Here is a 21,208-nt window from a genome sequence, read left to right as displayed (position 1 = left end):
CCAGCTCAGAGGCTCCATCCCTGCAGCCACTGACAGCTGTGAGGAGCCCCTAACAGGAACTCTGCCTTTCTACAAACTCAGAAAAAAAATGATAATGTTTATATTTTTACAAAGATGTGATATATTTCATTTTCATATCTAAAAAAAAATGTATCTGCTAACCTACTTGACCTCCCACGTTGAGGACAGATCACCTGATGTAAGGCTACAGTTTTCAGTCAGGGGAGATTCTCCCCTTAATTGATGGAGTCTTGGTAATGTCTGATGACACTGGCTGTCACAACTGGGGAGGCACATCTGGCATCTTTGAGGCCAGGGGAGCTCCTGAACATCCTACAGTGGGACTGGAGTGCAGCTCTGTGGTTACAGTGCTTGCATGTAATGTAGGGATGGATGGGCTCCATCCCTACCACTGCAAAAATAAACAAAGGAACAAATAAATAAAATCCTGCAATGCACAGGACAATCCCTTCAAGAAAGGATTATTCAGCCCACATGTTAGTAACAGACAAAAGACATTGCACCATGCAAATCAGTGATTCTTTAAAAAAAACTTTTTACCACAAAGGATGAAAATTTCCCCACCTCCAGATTACTAAATTTATTTGACCTACTAGTGAAGATCAAGGTCGTGGGGGTAAAAAGTTCCATACAATGTGGCATGGAACTTTCTACAGATCTGTCCCCGAAGCCCAAGTAAGGAGGGACAAAGTAAAGCAGCAGGCCCTAGAGTCTACAGGCTTCTGGAAGAGAAACTTAAAGTCACCTCTAGGTCAATTCTGCCATATTTGTTCCTTAGTTTTCCTGGTTGTGTCTAACTCAGTTTGAGCTGCCTTTTGCCATGGGAAGACACATTAGTGCAGAAGTTCAAGGTTCATGGTGGGTTTGGGTTGGTTCCCACTTCACATCGCCTCAGAGAGCACCAAGGAGACTGTGGCTCTGTGCTCCCTCGGGGCAGAAGGGGCCAGAGGAAAGTTGAACAGGAAAGTGGCCAGAGCCACTTCCGGTGTTCCCAGGCACAGAAATGAAAAACATGTATGGGATAAAGGGGCAGTTTGGCTGGAAGGACTCTCCTCTTTTGGTTCAATTGGGAATTACATATCATTTTATTTTTAAAATGTCATAATACAGGAGGATGACATTAAGAAACTCTAGGAAGAGTTCTACCTAAGTGGTGAACCATGACAGACCAGAAGCAAGCAGGAGTGAGTTCAAAAAACAGCAGGCTCTTTTGCTGGACAAACACATTGAAAGTTGGGAGCTTCCCACAGAAGGGAAACAGGAACCCCCTGGGTGGCCCCAAAGAGAGGAAATGGAAGGTCTGCTGGGGAAATTGAGTCAAGGGACTAGGTTACAAGAGAAGGCAGGGAATGGAAACTTGGCAAGGAGGAGCAGAGTTGGTCTTGATAGCAAATGGTCAATATGGCGGCAGGCAAGGGAAGTGGACAGTGTCCTTGCAGCCTGGTGCAGAGGCTGCTGGTGAAACAGACCAGCTTACCCAGAGGGCAGGGGAAAATCATGCAAATAACAATGGTGATCAAGGGATTGCTCTTCCCATTATGCCTCTTGCTGTGACCCCCAACACCTGGGCAATAGAGAGTCCATCACCAACCAGAGATACTGCCAACCACCCCTTCGCTCCTCTGTTCCTAACACAATGTCTTGTGAGTCTCAAATTCACTACACCCTACCTAAAAATAAGGGTGCACTCAATATGCAAATACAGCTTCAAGACAAGCCCCGTAGGCCTCCTTCTCACCAGATGGCTGGCTCTGAGCCAGTCTTGATGGAACTGCCACCCAGGACCAGCTATTCATGGAGGGTTGCCAGAGGAGTCTCCTCTGTAGGACAGCCTGTTCCTGAGCTTCAGGCCCATAAACTCCCAGAAGAAGGTCAGTTACATGAGGACAGGGACTCCCCTCTATTGTGTGCAGTACTGGTCCTCGGAGCCTGAAGCCCTGCCTGTACCCCACAGGCACTCCATTCACATGAGCTGAATGAACAAGCATTTCCCAGCCTTCTGTTGTAAGCTAATTGCAATGGGCAATTCTCTAAACCTCCAGATAGCCTAACTTGATGCTAACAGGGTTGTTCCAGCTCACAAGAGGCCCTGGATTGTTCTGGGGGCATACCAGAGACAGATGTGACAGGTTCTTACCAGTGAGGAAGTAATGACAGAAAACTCAAAATTTCAAAACTAGAATATATTGCAGCCTCCGGTTTTGAACCAAGGTGGTCAGGCTTTATACTGCATGATTCTTCCTTCAGGGTGGGGTGGACACGTGCCAGGTATTAGTTGCAGCTCCAGTTCAGATATTCCATCAGTCAAAGAAGTAGCCCAGCCTGCTTCCTATGGAAACACCTGCAGGTTGTACCCAAGGTGTTAGTTGGTTTTTGGTCTTAGAGCACTTCTGCAGAAAGACTGGCATGTAGGTAGGCACTTCCCCAGAATCTAAGGTTATTTTCAACCAGCTTTCCTTTGGTGGTATAAGGACATAGAACATGCAATCTACTGCACACTGCTACTTCATGCGTGTTGGTCTTCTCCTTCCTAAGACTAAGGAATAAAACAGCTGCTTCTTTTGCTTAGCACTCACTCAGAGTGCCCCTGGAGAGACTGACTTTTCACTAAACTATGTGGCAGAGAGTTCATCTCCTTCTCATCCCGGAGAAAGCACTTGTATTTCCATGAAGGACACTGCTGAGGGAAGGGTATCTATAATTTTCTATATCTTGCAGATTCTAAGAGTTCCCAAATGTGGTCAGGGAAATCCATAACCAAGCAATCACCACCACCAAAAGTTTTCAGTTATCATGAACACATCACACATCGGGGCCACATCTGACCCCGGCAGTCTCGAGTTACATCAAGGGAAATTACACACACTTCCACCAACCATCTTAGCAAATGCAGAAGTGGCAGGTCTGTTCGACTTGTAAAGTCGTCACTGATGACAGCTAGCAAGGAGGTCAGCTATAATTGAGCAACCTTAAGGCCACTGTCTCAAACGTTTTTGTCACACCAAATATCTTGGCAGTGCTATCCAAAGAGACAGAGTCAATGGAACAGTGTGGACTTCGGCTTCTCTTTTTTCCTCCATTTATTTTTGTGGCCTCACTTAGCAACAGAAAGAGAAGCCTGAGAAAACAGAAGACAAGGTCCCCAAAAATCCACCCCACCCCCCAGAACTGAAGCCTGGAGATGGCCTCTGTACATTTTGTCCCCAGGGATCTAGCTGAGATCCCATACATTTGCTCACCCCCCAAGAGCTAGATCCAGGTGACTATGGATATAGAACCACAGTTAATAACCTCGAAGAAAGATGGAACATTATTAAAAAGTTGGGAACATGCAAAGACGTTCTGGCTTATTTTCTGTTTTGATCTGAGCCAAAGGCAAACTATAACAAATGAACCATAAGCAGACCAAATTGTGTTCGTAGCCGTCATTGCTCAGGGAAAGGAGGAAACCTAGTTACAAACAGATAAGAGGAGATATCCTTAGGTATTTCATAAAAGGCCAAAAACTAATATTGTGAAAAACTGCCTCTATTCCTCACTAATGATACTATCCTGTTCAGATATACACATTGCAGAGAGATTTCCTGCTGTGGTATAAAGAAATGGCTTATAAATAATTAAGCTGGACAGCCTGGTCAAGAATCCACATGAGAGCTCTTGCTTGCTGTGTAATGTGGGATAAACTGTTCAACTTTTCTGGACCCTAGTTTTCAGAGACCTTTAAAATGATCTTTCTGGATCACTTAGGTATTAAATAAGACATTTTGTTCAACGGATATTTACAGAACAGTGGTGTTCAGTTTTAGAGACACTGGTAATCAGGAGAAGCACCTAGAAAGTATCCTAGGGTCTCAGTGAACTGTTCTTTCCTTCTTCACCCTTTGCTTTTGCAAACCCAGCATCATTCAGAGTCAAAAAAAAAAAAAAAAAAAAATCAAGCGACTATGCGGAGAGTGACAGACAGAGGCCTCTTGAGAACCCTGAGCTCTACAGAGGGAACTGTTTTCCAGCTGGACTTCTCTCCTACCCTGCAGTCACGGGGTCTCTTGCCCTTGCCTAGGATATCATAGCAACTCAGAGCAAATGGGTAATGCCACTGTAGGGCCAAGTGTGCCTCCTCTTCCCCCAATCCATCAGTGGACAGCTTGGGATACCAACAGGCCCAGCCGTCCTGCAGATGCTCAGCAATCACGTGAGAGGACATGGCAGCTGGGGCAGGACAGGGATGCAGGCGGGCTGCTGTCCCCACATGCAAGCCCGCAGCCAGCCTGGGGAGCCCTTCCAGGAGTGCTTCCACCAACCATGAGGAAAAGGACGCAGATTTGGGAGGAGGGGCTTATCTGGGGCAGAGGCGCTTTTGGAAGACCAGTGGGCTCCTAGCCAAGCCAGAACTGAAGGTCACAGTGGTGTCACCTTCCTGGGGAAGGGCTAACCCACGAATTCCAGGGCCACGTGACTAACGCTGTGCCTCTTCTCTCCCTCACACACGCTCCTTCACTAATATTTAACACAAAAACAATGGAGAAAATAATAAAGAGGAAAGAATGTTCCCTCGAGTTCAGGTGACCAGGTTGTTTTCCTAACATCTCTGAAGTCTACTGAAATCACTTGGTGCCAGCGTGTACATTGATGGCATTGATTTCTCAAGATTCCTGGACACCCCAACCTTCAAAAATAGATTTCAGTTTTGTTGACCCACATCTGAGGTGTGGAAAGCGCTGGCCCTGCCAGGAACTCCTCCCTTGCAGGCTCACACCCCAAGCACGCCTGTCAGCAGCCCAGGCAGAGCGGGGCGGAGGGGACAAGGCTGGGCCTCAGCCTGGCAAAGCGGGTCACAGCAGTCTGCAGCCCACCTCAAGGCAGCAGATGTGAGCTCGAGCAATTTCCCATGGAATGGGGCGTCCCTGACTCATCAGCGGGGCTTGCTACTGAGCAGCAGTTCTTGGGTGCTGGGCACAGTGTCTTGTGTTTTCCAAATGGAACCTTTGCTCCCATAAACTGGGTCTCTGAACAAAGACTAAAGCATCTGACCAATATTTACTTTGCCACTCCCCCTTCCTGCTACTGCCCTGTCTTTGTTCCTTCCTCTCTCCCCGCAATGTCCCCCTTCCTCTGTTGGCATCGGCTGAGACTCCAGCGGGAGAACCAAAGTGGAGAGCCCAGGGGAGGAGGGCCGCTGAGACCCAGATTCCAGGCCATAAATGCCAGGAGGCTCAGCTGCTGACACAACAGTCACTGATTAGGATAAAAGGAGTGTGAGGGGAATTTAGCTGGGGGGGAGGGGGCAGCCAGCGTTTAGTAGACCTACATCCCAGGACCTGGGAGGCCAAGCGTCCTCCCTTAACCACTTAAGGTGGTTTTTTCCTTCCCATCCCTGTGGTTAAAGAAAAAAAAAATTTTATTACCAAATTTGATAAATAGAAAAAGGAAAAAAATTCCTAAGTCCACTACCTCAGTACAGTCTCTGATAGTTACTGCCATAATTTCCTGCCAGTTCTTGTTTGTTTGATTTTTTGTAGGGGTGGGCTCTCTTGGACGGAACTTGACATGGATATATACCACTCATCTTCATAAATTCTATATTGTTTCTTGGGCTCTAACCTCCTAATCCCTTGGTTTTCTAACGTCTTGGATGTTGGGCCAATGACTTAACTCTTCAGTGTTTTACTTCACTCTTTGACAAAAATGAAGAGAATAGCTATACATATCTAATTAGGTTATTATGAGAATCGGACACAAAGAATAATACATGTTAGGCACTCCTGACAATGTCTGACACATAAGAATTCACTGCTTAATATATAATTATTGTATCTTTTTATTACATTTTCTCCTTTTATTGGCTGAAAATACACACATAATTTTTGTCTGTTTGGTAGTGGGGATTGGGCCCAAGACCTTGCACGAGCCAGACAGATGCTCTCCCACTGAGCTAGACCCCAGGCCAGCCTATTATTTAAGTATACCCCTATTGCTGAATGCTGAAGCTATTTCTGACATTTTCCTATTCTAAATAATGCACTGAAACCAACACAATCTTAAATACAGCCAGAGTTGTCGCCCTACCCAACTTCAGAATCTACTATACAGGTAGAGCAATCAAAACAGCATGACGCTGGCATAAAAACAGATGCAAAGATCAATAAAACAGGATACAGAGCCCAGAGACAGAACCACACATTTATAGTCAATTGATTTTACAGATGGGGGAGGGCAGTCTCTTTGATAAATGGTGTTGGGAAAATTGGATATCTACGTGTAGAAGAATGAAACTAGATCCTTATCTCACACCAGACACAAAAACCAACTTAACATGGATTGAAGACTTAAAATATAAGAACCAAAACTACTACAAGAAAGTACGGGGGGGGGGGGGAAGCTCCAGGTCATTGATCTTAACAATGACTTTCTCAATGCAACCCGCAAAGCACAGGCAATGAAAGCAAAAAAAGACCACAGGATTGCATCAAACTAAAAACATTCCGCACAGCAAAGGAAACTACTGACAGAGTGAAAAGGCCACCTATGGAAGGGGAGAACTATTTGCAAACCATGTATCTGATAAGGAGCTAACATCCAAAATACACGAGAAATGCAAGCAATGCAACAGGAGCAAAATAAACATCCCAATTCAAAATAAGCGAAGAATCTGAACCGACATTTCTCAAAAGAGGATATAAGAATAGTCAATGGGTACATGAAAAAATGCTTAGCATCACTACCATCAGAGAAATGCAAGTTAAAGCCACAATAAGATATCACCTTACATCTGTCAGAATATCCCTTCAAAAAAGATGAAAGATTAACACCGCTGGCAACGATGTGGGGGGAAAGGGAACACTTGCACATTGTCGATGAGAATGTAAGTTAGCCCAGCCATTGCAGAAAACGGTATCAAGGTCCCTCAAAACCTTAAAAATGGGACTTACCATATGATCCATATTACCGGGCATACATCCGAAGAAAATGAAATCAATGTTAAAGAGATGTGGATACTTCCTTGATCACTGCAGTATTATTCACAATATGGATGAATGGACAAAGAAGGTGTGGAATGCAAACACGATCGGCTCTTACTCAGCCTTTAGAAAGAAGGAAATTCTGTCCTTCGCAACATCACAGGTGAAACTGGAGGACATGAAGTGGAATCGGCCCAGCACGGAAAGAGAAATACTACATGATTTCTCTGTTATGTGGAATCTGGTAAAGTGTCAGTCCAAGTAAGAACTGAAAATTAAGCACCTTTATGCATACCATTTATTCTTTACACCACTGCTGCAGACTAGACTGTCAGAAATAAAACCAACAGATCCAAGAATACATTTTGTAAGTCTTAATAGAGATTATCAAATTCTTCACAAAATATTAGAATTTATAATGCTATCAGAAATGCAGGAAGGTGCCAGTTTAACTATATGCTTGCCAGGAATACATACCCTAATGAAAAAAAATCAGATGGTAAATGTATGGGTATATAAATCTATGTACAAAATTCGATATATTCTCTAATATTTGAAATTTGCTTTTTTTTTTGCTAAGTACAAAAGAAGCTCCAAAAGAGCTTTGGGGAACTCATGGTTGCTTCCCTGCGGGGGTCTGTGCTGGCTGCTGGGAAGCCCCAGGACACCTGTCTTTGCGTGGGGAACAGTCGTGGTCACAATGAGTCACTCACTGGGCTCGGGAGCAGCGCCTCACACCTTGGAGGAAGTGGTTCTGTGTCGTCTCCTCACGTGACCTCCTGGCTACCCTGCTTCCATTTCCATCATGGGAACCTTAAGGCTCACATGAATTTCAGGACCGACTCAAGCCCTTTAGATGGGGGGAACAGAGCACGGAGAGAACTCAGCCGGAACTCTGGCAGAACTTCCGATCCTGACAGCGCTGCTGTTTCTACCTCAGAAGTTTGGGGGTCAACCCAAAAATGTGGTGTAAGACTTCAGATGAGTGAAGGGTCAGTCAGTCTGGCCCACCTTGCCCCCACCGCCTACCGTCCAGGGACCTCGGCAGTGTGGATTCCACAGGGCTGGACACGAGGGAGTCCCTTTCCTACAAGGGCCTTCCCAGCAGCTAGGCAGTGACTCCAGCAGCTGGCCTGGCTCATCCTCCACTCTGCAGGGGAGACTCCTCCAGGTCACCGTTAAACACGGAGGAGCCTCTCCTTCAAGAAGCCAGGGCCTGCAGAACTGGGGGGCTAAAAGTCACCTGTCTGCTGTTTCTCAAAGCAACTAACGTTTTCTGTCCTTTATAGTCTGCTTTATAGCAGTGAATGGGGATAGTCACAGAGGATTTCTCACAGATGGACACATAGTAAAGAAATGCTATGCACAGGTGCAGCCCCAGATCTCGTAAACCTGGAGAAGGAAAATGAAAAGAGCCATCTACCTTAGACGAGAAAAACTCACTTGATTCTTTCAAGATGGTTCCCACTTCATTTATCATCTAAACGTAAGGCAGGAGAGAATTCCTTTTATCCTTTGTGTTAGACACACGTTTGCAATGCACACATTTTAAAACCTCACTGGCAGTTATATTTGTTTTATTTCACTGGAGAAATAAAAATCACTTTGCAGTAATGACTGCCCCCTTGTGGCCAAACATCAGACTTTCACTGGAAATCCTATGGGACCATTAAAATTTTGGAATACTGTGTAATTTGTACCTTTTCTTGGAAAACTATGCATTCTATAGTCTTTGGGTTCCCAATCTGTTCCAGGTTACTTTCTTGTTCTCTACCTTAACATGATCTAATTGTTAGTGAGACATTTGACTATTTCTAAGAACAGAATCATTGGGATTTTCTTTTTACAAGTAAACTGCCCTTGAAGTTGGGTCTGACAAACTTCTTTATTTGTCTGATCAATTCTAATTTGAGGTTCTGTTTGTTTGTTTCCAGTGCTGGGGATGAAACTTAGGGCCTTGCATGTTCTGGGCAAGTGTTCTACCACCAAGTTATATCCCCAGTCCATCAACTGGAATTCAGAACAAAAGCTTCTGCAGGACCAGCCTAGAGTCACTAAATACCAGTCAACTGCCTGACTCCAGGTCATCGGCCAGTTATGACTATTAACCCAAGATCGCACGAAACCACCCAATCTTTGTGTCAGACCCTAGCGAGGCAATCTGAGTGATAACCCAACTCTGCTGCTTGATTCGTGACATTCACAGTGGTGTTCAGGAGGATGAAGCCTGACATCCAGGTGGACAACTTATATCATCTTTCAGTTGTCCCTCTCAAACCCTGAGCTGTCACCCCACTCTTCTCCAGCTAGATGAGCGGGGTGAGGATGGGTGAAGGGCTTGCATTGGCAAAGGGTGGAGCACAGGAAATCATTTGGAGGACATTGCAGGCAACAGTGGAAGGCAGGGAAAACTGCAGCTCAAAAGGAACTGAGGACCCTGGAGATGGGAAACGGAATTAGGGGCAAGGTGGCAGGTCAGCTCCAGGACATGAGGAGCCACTGAGGACAAATGAAGAGGAGGCAGCTATCTCATGGAGCCCAGACCATGAAGAGCAGAGGTGCAGAGGGAAGCTGGAGAAGCCATTAGCTGCCTCCCCATCTCCCCAGGCCTTTCCAAAACCTGGGACCCCTGGGAGCACACACTGTGCACGCCCTTTAAAGCATCCTCCTGCCTCCAGCTTCCAGTCTTCCCATTCCACCCGTTCTCTAGGCTGCATGGATACCCTTCCCAATGAATGCCAGTGACCTGTAACAATCAGAATGCTCAGTCGCACCCAGTCAGAGAAATGCACATAAAAACTTCAAGCACACCATTTTGTAAAATCTCCCCCGTCACCAAAACAATGCATAGCAAGCTGTGGTGGGAAGGTGTGGGAAAGAGGCTTCCTTGTGCATGCTTTGGGAGTGTGAATTTAGAAAAACAGCACAGCAAGTAGTAATGAAGAATGGGGAAGGAAGAATAGAATTTCAGTGGATCAGACAAAGCGGAATGAAGGGAAGAGAGGGGAGATAGTAGAATGAACAGGACATAACTTTCCTTTGTTCATATATGAATACACAACCAGTGAAACTCCACATCATGTACAACCACAAGCTCCTAATTAGAATAAGTTATACTCCATGTATGTATAATACATCAAAATATACTCTACTGTCATGTATATTTAAAAAGAACACACACACACACACACACACACACACAAACAGGTTAAATAAAATGTGGCAAGTTCTTAAAATGGAATGGAATACTATGCAGCCATTAAAAATTAGGCAGCTGGGTGTGCACAAATATAGAACAATCTCCAAGATATATTATTATATTATAAATGAAGAAAAGAATTGTGATCAAAGTATAGGACTGCTTTTGATTTTTTAAAGATAAATATACATTGCATATAGGTGGTATGCATGTTTCTATGTACAAAAAATTCTCTGAAAAGCTACACATGAAACTAATAAACACTGTTTCTTTTGGAGAAATGATATGGATATTTGGAGAATGCTTATATATTGTAAGAAATTAGTTTTTTTTACAGTGAAGTGAATGCAATCTGAAATGTCACCCTTTTGCTTTGATTTCTTCCATGACTTTCCATTGCTCTGAAGACTAAAATCCAAACTCCTTGATGCACCTCAGTTCCCTCCAGGCCCCTCCTCGGCCTCAGTGCCCGACACGTACTGAGCTGTATTCACACCTGATGTTCTACCTCGCCTCCAGAGCTGTGCACGCTGTTTACCTGACATGGCGTATCCCCCTGCGTTCCCTTTGCCTAAGTAATTTCAACTTGCCTTCTGGTTCCAGCCTCACTGTTACTTTCCATGGAATGTGCTTCGGCATCTCTGACCAGGTGAGATGCCCCTATCCTGCCCCCATGGCACCTTCTACTTCCTGATAGAGCAGGGACGCAAAAGGCACTTTCCCAGAATGCCTTTTGATAGCAAGGGATTCTGACTTATCCACCAGAATCCTGGTCCCTTCTCGGGGGCCATTTCCACTCTTATCAATAACAGAAGCTCAATTTTGAGGCCAATTTTAAATGAGCAGCAGGGTACCCTGCCTTAGGGAGGAACCAGGGTTGATATAAGCCATCAAGTTACACCAGCTTATCTTGACCAGATATTTTTTCTTCCAGCTAAGATCAGCTGGCCTAAGTCTAGGGAAGGTCTTCTCTCCCTGATAGAAGAAGGGTGGTCCCCGCAGCCCTTTGCTCTCTGCCTCTCTGCTTCCTCCTTTGGTCATGTGAGGGTGTGATGTCGAGGGATGCCTCAAATACCCCGAGACCCCCAAGGGGAAGACAGGCTTAATGTCACTGGACCATGAATGACCATCAGACTTGTTATCACATGAAATAACAAGAGCAAAGTCTGTACTAATGAAATAAACCCAACCTGTTTCTGTTTAAACCACTTTTGGTGGAGTATTCCATTAACTGCAGCCAAAAGCATTCCTGATTGCCTTAACCCTTATAGGACAGACGTGAGTCCCAAAATCAGTGCATGGTGTCAATCAAAGGGTTTGGTTTGGGGCTGGGAGAAAATCATTGGGATATTCCAAATCAAGGTGCCCTCTTGGGAATACTCTCTCAGAAAAGGAATTTTTCAGACCCCCTCTTCTGACCTCGTGTGCCTCGTCTGGACCAGTTCAGAAGTTAGGAGCATAGTCAAGATCAAATTCAACAAGGCAATCGGCCCAGGACACTAACTCTATTCTTAGCCTTCTGTGACCTTCACTCTGCTAGAGAAAACATCTATGAAGAGCTCTTCATTCTTAGGACACACAGCCCTCAAGGTAAACCTTCCCCAGGACAATACGAAGGAAGGAGGAGTGGATTCATTAGTTTCCTTTTTCCCCAGAGGGTGCCAGAAGTCACCAATATCTTTGTATGGTCCTATGTGGGGAGCCATTCCCCCAAAATTTCAGCTTTATAAAATCTTCAACATCTTATCATCTCAACTCTGATGAAGGAGGCAGCCGGGCCGGAAGCCCAAGTCATACTCACAGGGGTCTGGAAGCAGCAGAACAGCTGGGTGAGGAAGGGGTGATTGCGGGCCAGAGACAGGATCCTCTTCTCTGTCATGGTGCATTCCACATCGTCGTCCTGGAGGATCACGTCCTTCTTTAGCACCTTCACAGCATAGAGGTCTCCGGTTTCCTTTATCCTTGCAAGCATCACCTAGGGCAGAGGAGAAGGGCGGGTGAGGGAGGCCTCTGCAGGTCCTAGGCTTGGGGAACACAAGTGGGCGTGTGTACACACACAGACACATAGGGAACATGCACATAACATGCTTACTTTAGCCCAGACAGTTAAAGACGCATTAAGACTCACCTTCCCAAAACTCCCCTTCCCCAACACTCGGATGAATTCAAAGTTGTCGATACCAAGTCGGTTGGAAGAATTAACCCCAATCCCATTTCCTTCTTTGGTGCCCTCCTTTCCCTGTCTTCTCAGGGTCGATCTAGAAACGAGTTTCTGCAAAGAAGAGGAGGAATACGTTGAGTTAGAAATTGCAGTGTGAACACGAAGCACGCTTGGATGGAGAAGTCCTTCCTAGCTGGGGGTATTCCTAATCTTCCATCTAGCTTATGTGGAAAGTTCATCTCTGCTCAGTTGATCAAGTTCTGCAACTCAAAACTACCTCAGTAGCAACTTCTGGTCTGTGCCTGCTGCTATGTGGGAAAAGGCATGGTAAAATACATCCAAGCCAGGGAGCTGCAGTTTGAGTTCAAATGGACGTATATGGAAATGTGGATGCCTTAAGCGGGTCCCTCTGTATTCTTTGCTGTGGCTTTTCACAGGGCTCTCAGATTCTCGGATTCTCAGATTCTAGGAGCGCCACCTAGTGTCCACTTTATAGGCGCGCCACCTAGTGCCCACTGCCTGCAAAGAGTGGTTTTCATGTTTGTGCAGAGGATCAAGTTTCCGTCCCACACTGCTACACAAAATGAATGATGCAAAATTTTTAATACAGAATTTTAAATTATGTAAGAGAAGTGAAAATTCAATGTAAAAACTGGAACAATGACATTTGGTCCAAAGGGTAAAATTTTAAATACCTAAAATCTCATCAGTCACTTCTCAAAACATACACAGTTTAAAAACAAACAGACATGCATATTTTCATACTTTGGTAAATTTTTAAAAATATAATTATCTATTTTTATAACACATTTTTCTTTAAAAACTGGTGTGTGTATTACATATCTTTAAGAACCTTTCAGAACATGAAAGGTATGTTAAGTCTACATGTATTTATTTATTTATTGTGGAGACAGGGATGGAACCCAGGATCACACAAACCAGCAAAGTGTTCCACCATTGAATTATACCCCAATCCTTAGGACATGAGCATTAATGGCTGTTCAATAATTCATTTTATGGACATATAATTATTTATTTACTAATTCCCTTGTTATTGAAAATACAGGCCATCTTCCATTTTTTAAACTACAGTGTACATAACATACACTCTCACACCATAGTGAACATACTGGTATGCAAATCATTAACAGGGTGGTTAATGAGTTCAGGTTCAGAAGGAAGCTGCTGGGTTGCCTGCTCTGCAACCTAACCTGTGACCTTAAGCCAGTTACCTTGCCCAGCCTCAGTTTCCTCTCCTAACAAAAACTTCAATTATAGCATCTGCCATATAAGTCATCATGAGAAATAAATGAACATATAGCACCGATTGGTGCCTGTCAGTCAATAAACTTAAGCCATGCCCTCATTATCACTGTCTATTTTTTTTTTTTTAAGTAACTTTTTGGTAATAGAATCCCTTGGACCAAAGTCTGAACTCTGAAGATTTCTGATGCATAGCCAACTTGCACCCTACAAAGATGGGCCAATTTACACCCACAAGCCTCATGAGAGCTTCAGTTTTACCACCCTGCACCAGCAGTAAATGTGGTCACTTTGGTTGGCTCTTGGATCCTTGATACCCTTCACAGAGAGGAGCTACCCAAAGGCAGGTAGCTTTTGCAATTGCCTGCCTTGGGACATTTATAAGGCAAACTACCACTAGACAACACATCAAAAGTCTAACGTCCTGGAGATTTTGACCTATTTAGCTACAAAAAGCTTATCTGGGGAAGCTTCAAACTACTGATGGTAATAAACCCACTGTGCAGTTGCCTAAAACTTCAAGGGTTTTACTCAACCCCATGAAACTGTGATAGCAGATACAAAATGGATATCTTAAAAATCCAGTGGTTTTAATAGTTCCTCCTCTAAATCTCTCATCATAAATTTTTCAAATAGAAGAGTGGTACCAGCTTAAATTTCACTTCCTTCACTTACATACTTCCCCGTTGGGTGAGCACTGGCTAGAGAACTCTAAGACTGTGTTTCTCAATCTTTTTTTTTTTTTTAATTATTATTTTTTAACACTCTCTTCTCTTTTGTTAGACTTAAAATGCTCCTTTTAATGACATAAAGTCATATAACAGGTAATTCTGATTTTCCCAGTTTAAGTTATCATAACATTAAAGATACTTGGTTCAATTAAGAAGGGACACTGCCCATGTCTAGGATTGTGCCACTTGGCCTATATCATTCCCACTGTTTTAGAAGTTCTGGCTCAGGCGGAAAACCTCAATCTCCTCTCTTTAGGAACAGCTGTCCTAGGTACTAGAAATCCCTCTCACTGGTTTAACATGCTACCTGCCTCCCCATAAGACAGACAGACGTGGACTTTTCTGGAAACTTCATCAAATCAAGAAACATTGTCCATACAAGTCCCTGATCTACTGGGCAGAAGTCTTTCAGTAAAAAGGAAATGAGATGGTTAGTGCTGACATTTCTAAGATACCAAGAACTTCACAGTGATTGCATTTCCCTCCCCACAGACCCAGAGATTAGTCAACAGTTCCATTTAGAATTTTCCCAAACCACATACCAAGCTACACCTTACAGATCTCACAGTCCTATAGCCATGGCTGCTTCTCTGCGGACATTGGTCAGGAAGGCAGCAATAAGAATGGGCCTGGGAAGCAGCCAGGGCTCTAGTAACAGCACCAGGCAGATGTCACCCAGGGAGCCTGCATGACAAAACACATCCAGGGCCACTGACCCAACTCCACCCAGTCCACAGAGCCCACAGGAAGGAACTCCTGTCAGTTGCTGAACTTGAGAGATAAATTCACAATCCATAAACAAAAACTGCAGAGCTTCTGGAGTTTAGGGCAACGGAGAACCACAGAGGTCTTCAAATTCTACCCCTTCAGACATGAGGAAGCTGAGTCTGGTGCCTACTGGTCAACTTTCCTGCCCAGTCCCTAGCCAAGGGCATAACGCAGGCCTCTGGGTTTTAAGTGTTTCACTTGACCATACTAACAGTAAGATGATTTTCTTTTTTTTTTTTCTTTTCTTTTCTTTTCTCTTTCCTCTCCCCTCCCCTCCCCTCCTCCTCCTTGTCCATCCTCCCTTCCTCCCTCCTCCTGTTCCTTTTCCTCCCCCCTCCTCCTCCTCTTTCTTCTTCTTTCTCTCTCTCTCCCCCCTTCCTTCCTTTTAATTCTTAAAGAAAGAAAACAAAAACCAAAAGCTTTCTCCCGCTTCTGCATGGTTGTTATTTGTATTCACATAACTGTACCTAGGCTCTTATTTGTGGAACACAATGCTTTTTTAGAATGCAAAACCTCTGTTTAATGTATCTGCTAAGATTAGACACTTTGATGATGGCTCACGTTCTCATTTGGGCTCACCACATCTGAACAACTTTTAAATTGCAATACATGAAAAGAAGCAAAGTCTCACCGAGGTGGGAGAAATATTTCCAGGCTGGAGACCCATCCCTGCCAGGGTCTTGGCAAGCTCCACTGCATTTACTCCACAGTTAGGGGCCACGTTCGCTTGACATCGAATGTGTACATTCATTTTACAGACTGGAGGAACAGGAAAACAGAAGGCCCATTCAGAAAAGAGCCAGGTCACCGTGAGCTTTCACAGAGAAATTTCACAGCCTGAACAATTAGGACCAAGGAATTATGCAAGCTGAACAGTGTCATCTCATAAAATTACACTCAGACTTGTAACAGTTCCTGACATTTTGTCTATTTCTGTTTTGTGCAGAAGCAGAAATCCTCATATGCTAAGGAACAATAGATTTCAAGTACATTTTTATCCTACCATGACTTGATGAAACACATTCATCTAAATCACAAGTAACAGTCATTTCTCAACAGCGTGATCCAATATGAAGATTCAAATGTTTGTTACAGTGACAATTCACAAATAACAAAGAATGGTGTCAACTGACTATTCTTTCCCTTCTTTCTCTCAACGGTGAAATGAAAGACAGCAATCTAAATGCCACAAGACAGACCGCTGTTCAAACAGGATGGAAACGGTGTTTCTGAGAGCAGAGCCAGCCGCGATGTCAAGTTTTCTGAGTATTGTTGTGGTTGGGCAGCCCTCAGAGTGCAGCCATGCATCCTGTGGGGCTGTGGTTCTGAGTTTGCAGCCTGTGGTTCTCACTGTTTTATGGCAGAAGAAAAAGGCAACTTTGCAAACGTTTAAATGGCAGGTGGAAGAAGCAAGCAAAGCCAGCCGTTCCCTGTGCTCAGGAAGCTGACTTGGGACAAGGAAGGTTCCCAGTTTCAATCAGCAGAAATAAATTTCCAGACGGAGTCTTGACATGGGCCCTGCGGATGGGAGGTAGAACCGAAGCTACGTGCAACCAATTTGTTTTACGGAGTCAGACCATTTTTGGAAGCATGCACATACCCAGGTTTTATGGGATTTAAATTTATGCAATTTTGGAAGCCCTCTTTAAGAAAAAGAATGTTAAATGAAGTAGAGAGGGGACCTTAAACTTAACCTTCATAGCTTCATGGGAAATCCACCTCTCTCAGGTAGACTGGAATGGACACAAAGGCCTGCACTGGCCTATCAAAGTCACCTCAGGACAAAGGAAACAAACACTACAGGCTTGTGGCCCTCAGGCTACCAGGGACAAGGGCAAGGGAGATGAACCCCCCTGCATGGCTCTGCACACCAGCAACAACCCGGGAAAGCAGAAAGTGACCTGCAGGCTGGATACTCACACCTAGGTAAGACCATCCAGCTGAGATCAAGCAGCATTGGGACCCCCAAACCCTAAAAATTATACATGAGCAGGCTGCTACTTTGGTTATATGAAAAAAGAATTATTAAATGGTGTTCTACAAAGGTAGAAGAATTTGCTCTTTTAAATGACATGTGATTGATCCTTTTGTCTATAGAAGCAGGTTTGGTAAGTTCAGGCAGTAAATAGAAGTTGGCTAGTCACACACACTAAACCAGCTCTACCTCCTCCATCCTCCCCTGGTCCAGCAACTCAGGAGGTATCTGATAAGGCTTCAGGTGCAACCCACAGTCAGATCATTATGTCTCAGTGGGAGATGACTCAAGGCCAACAGATCCCCAATTTCTCATAGGACAGAAGTCAGCGCTCACCTTCACAGAGCCTTTGCAAAGGCAAAGTTCACACTGTGCTGGGGCCAATTGGTGATATGCAAGCCCATAACTGAAGCTTCAGTGTTCTCTACTCCACCCATGCCTCCAACCTCCTTCAAAGAACTCTTGCAGGGCGGCTCCTGTTATGCTTTAACAACTCCATCCCCCCTTATTTCTGGTGAGGGCATCAGACCCACTCTCTCACCAGTTACCCATAATGCAATTTTCTCTTTTGGCCATCTCACCTCCTCACCTCCTACCATCTTCCATCTCTAACCAACATCCCATTTTTCCTCTCTCAAACCCCTATTTAAAAACATAATGCCTAGTCTGCACTTAGCAACAAATAGGAGATAGTTAGCCAGCTAGATCACTGAATTTAACATTTGGCCTAATGTTCTATGGTAATTTAGGGATCAGATGTAGTTCTCTTTACATGCCTGACAAGGGACATATAATACAAAACTACTAAGATGCTAATATACAATATATCTACAACTCTCAGTCCTAGGTCAGATAATGAGTCTACAGAATTCTAAAATCTAGAACGGTGAGGTTCCCATGAAGAAGTGGGTACCCAGAACCTCAGCATCTCACTTTTACACTGAAGTCCTTGTCGCATTATCCCCCAGAGCAGGGAGCCACAGTGATCGCAGAACGTTGGCACTTTGTAGTTGTGGATGCTGAATTTGTGTGGGATGTTGATTCCAAACCTCTGTTCAGCAATCTGGGGGAAAAAAAAATCCTGAGAAGACAAGAGCTAAAATTTCATATCAACTCTTCTATAAAAACTGTAATAGGAGCCTACCAAAGCAAAGTGTTACAATGACACCTAAGCTGGGTATAATATTTTACTATACATAGTTCCCATTAATTACTTGGGTTTCATTAATCAGACAGCACATTTTCTAATGAACAAGACATGAAAGAAATGTGAGATGCATATTAGACCATCCACCATTTGGAGAGGTAAACAGAAATTAAGATTTTCATTTCATCTTTTATATTCAGGCCACGGCTCTCTCCCTGCCAGTCCCTGCTTTTACATACAGGTATATATCCTCCCTAAAATTTCTTAAAAGGCTAGAGGAGGCCAACAGTCTTTTTACTTAGGAAGCAGCATATACAGTTAACAATGTATTTGTCAATTATATTTCATTTAACCCCAAAAATTAGCATAAGAGGACTATTCATCCTGTTTTCCGATTGTAACACCGAGAGGTTATGGGCCATCCTGAGCTCACAGAGAAGACCACTAATAGAGGCTAGATTGGGCATGTCAATCCAGGTGGTCAGCACAGTGCCTCCACATTAGTAAAACTGATCCATAAAGTTTATGCCCAGCTGCCCACTAATGCGTCCCTCACAAGGCAAGGCCACGCTACATAAGAACAGAAATACAAAACGCAGTAATATAAAAAAGGAAAGAAATTTCAATTCCAATACCACTCTGGGCTCACAGACTGTGGAAGGGAAGTGGGGGAGGGGAGAAAAAGAAGTACAGAAGGAGGGTGGGAAGAAGGGAGAGAGAGCTAACATGCACGTGTGCACGTGTACACACACACACACACAAAGTAGGTGCTTAATCAGCATCTAATATCCTCTTACCTTTGAATCCACTTTGTTAATATTGTTTTGGCAAGTACAGGCTGTAACAATTAGATGATGGCAGCGTTTATGGACGACACAGGTGCACACTAGGAAATCAAATCCAGCAATGATACACTCATCAGACGCTCATAGTCCACCAGTTGCAGCAGAGTCAATAAAGGCTGCACCAAGCCAGAGTGACTCGACTTGGACCTCTGTCCCGCATGGTGGCAGCCAGCACTTCCATCCTTCCTGTCTCCTTTACCGTATCCTAACAGAGACCTTCGCCCATGCTCAAACTGTCTTCAAGTTTGAGCTTACTTCCTCCTCCCCGAATTTATTCCATCCCACACCCGCCTCTGGAGGGCTCTTCCCACAGCATCACTCTGATCCCTTCTGCCCCATGATTTAACATTTTCAATGGCATCTCGCGGCCAATCAATAGTGCTCCAATTTTCTAGCCAGGTTTCAGTTCCTCTAGAAGTCACCCCAGTCTACCTGCTGTCTTTCTTCTATGGGATCGTTTGTCCCAATAAAAACTCAATTAGTTAAAATCTTTAGAACAAGTCTTCACCCTTTCCTAAACACTACTTATGTCCTTCGCTATCTCTAGACTATTCTACCTGCCTATCAACTAACTAAATCTTAAGTTTATGATAAGATACAACAAAAAAAAAAAAAAAAAAAAAAAGAAGAAGAAAGGAAGCCTCTTCCACCACACACGGTGGCACACACCTGCAATCAATCCCAGCAGCTCAGGAGGCTGAGGCAGGAGGATCGCAAGTTCAAAGTCAGACTCAGCAACTTAGCAAGGCCCTAAGCAACTCAGTGAGACCCTGTCTCGAAATTAAAAATAAAAGGACTGGGGATGTGGCTCAGTGGTTAAATGCCCCTGAGTTCAATCCCTGGTACCAAAAACAAACAAACAAACCTCTTCCTTGAAAAATAGCCCTCACCTGGCCCTCTTCTATATTGAAACCACCTCCCGCTCCTCTCATCTTCGACAGCCCTTAGCCTGCCTCCGACATCAAGCCTTCCACATGCAGCCTAGCTGTGCCTAGAATTCCCCACATGATGCCTTCTGCAGTGGGCTTTCAATAAATGTTTGCTGACTGTCTCAATCAACTGCCTGAATATTTCGAACTTTCTGAGTAATATTTTTCCTTGTTTTCATCCAGATAACTGACATAGTGCAGATGGAATCGAGCTTGTCATTAAAGGATGAACACATGTGGGGAAGCAGCATAAAAATATACATCACTCTGAGGTCCCTCGAGATAGGCAGAAAGTCTTAGGATTAATCACACAAAGACAGGCGAGGCGTCAGCAAAGAGCCCTGGGTCTGAACACGCACATCCAGCTTTCCCGGGTTGAATCCTCGGGACCCCACGCTGAAAGTGCTCAGGGAACTGACCTTTTTATACAGGGGATCTCAAACCCACCCTTCAGAAACAACTTCATTTTTGAAGCTGTGTGTGTGTGTGTGTTTGTTTTCCTTGGTCAGCTTGGCAAGAGGTTTGTTAATTTTATTGATCTTTTCAAAGAACCAGCTTTGGTTTCATAGATGTCCCTATGGTTCTCCTGTTTCCAACTTCACTGATGTCTGCTCTGATTTTCTTTCTTTCCTTCTGTTCTCTTTTCTCTAGTTTCCTAAGGTGAAAATTTAGACTATTAGCTTTAATCTTTCTTCTTTTCTATAATAACCATAGAAATGAAAAGTTGTACCCCATTTGTGTACAATGAATCAAAATGCAGTTTGTAAAAATAAAAAAAATAAATATTTAAAAAAATTTTTTAAATTGCTACAAATTCTCATCTGAGCATTGCTTTCACTGCGTTGCACTGTATTCCATTTCTGCTTGGTTCAAGGTACTTTTTATGTTCTCTTGAGTTTTCTCTGACACATGCATGTTACTTAGAATGTGTGGTTTAATCTCCAAACAGTTGGGGGTTGCCCAAGTATCTTTCCATTATTGAGTTCTAGTTTAATTCCATTGTGGTCTGAGAAGATGATTTATATGCTTTCTATTCTTTTACATTTTTATAGCCCAGAGTGTGGTCTCTGTTGGTGAATGTTCCTCAGGGCTGGAGAAGAATGTTTCATCTGCTGTTGTTAGATGACAACAAAATTGTTAAGTATCAATTTGATCAAGTTGACAGTGTTGTTCAGGTTAACTACATCCCTACTCATTTTCTACCTGCTTA

At 43.9% G+C, this 21,208-nt stretch overlaps 1 protein-coding gene across 1 annotated transcript in view; it reads right to left on the bottom strand.

Annotated features, from left to right (window-relative positions):
• Positions 1–21,208, bottom strand: part of Prkch (protein kinase C eta) — a 223,387-nt gene that overhangs the window by 80,220 nt on the left and 121,959 nt on the right. Inside the window, exons 5-9 of the mRNA XM_047540006.1 lie at positions 19,022–19,110; positions 18,011–18,140; positions 15,734–15,861; positions 12,308–12,451; positions 11,981–12,154 (exon numbers count right to left, since the gene is read on the bottom strand). Of these exons, the coding sequence (XP_047395962.1) occupies positions 11,981–12,154; positions 12,308–12,451; positions 15,734–15,861; positions 18,011–18,140; positions 19,022–19,110 (665 nt within the window). The remainder of the gene's footprint in view (positions 1–11,980; positions 12,155–12,307; positions 12,452–15,733; positions 15,862–18,010; positions 18,141–19,021; positions 19,111–21,208) is intronic.

Source organism: Sciurus carolinensis, chromosome 2, assembly GCF_902686445.1.
Source record: "Sciurus carolinensis chromosome 2, mSciCar1.2, whole genome shotgun sequence".
Classification (NCBI taxonomy): domain Eukaryota; kingdom Metazoa; phylum Chordata; class Mammalia; order Rodentia; family Sciuridae; genus Sciurus; species Sciurus carolinensis.
The sequence above is the reverse complement of the archived record's forward strand: the minus strand, read 5'-3'. Positions and strand labels throughout refer to the sequence as shown.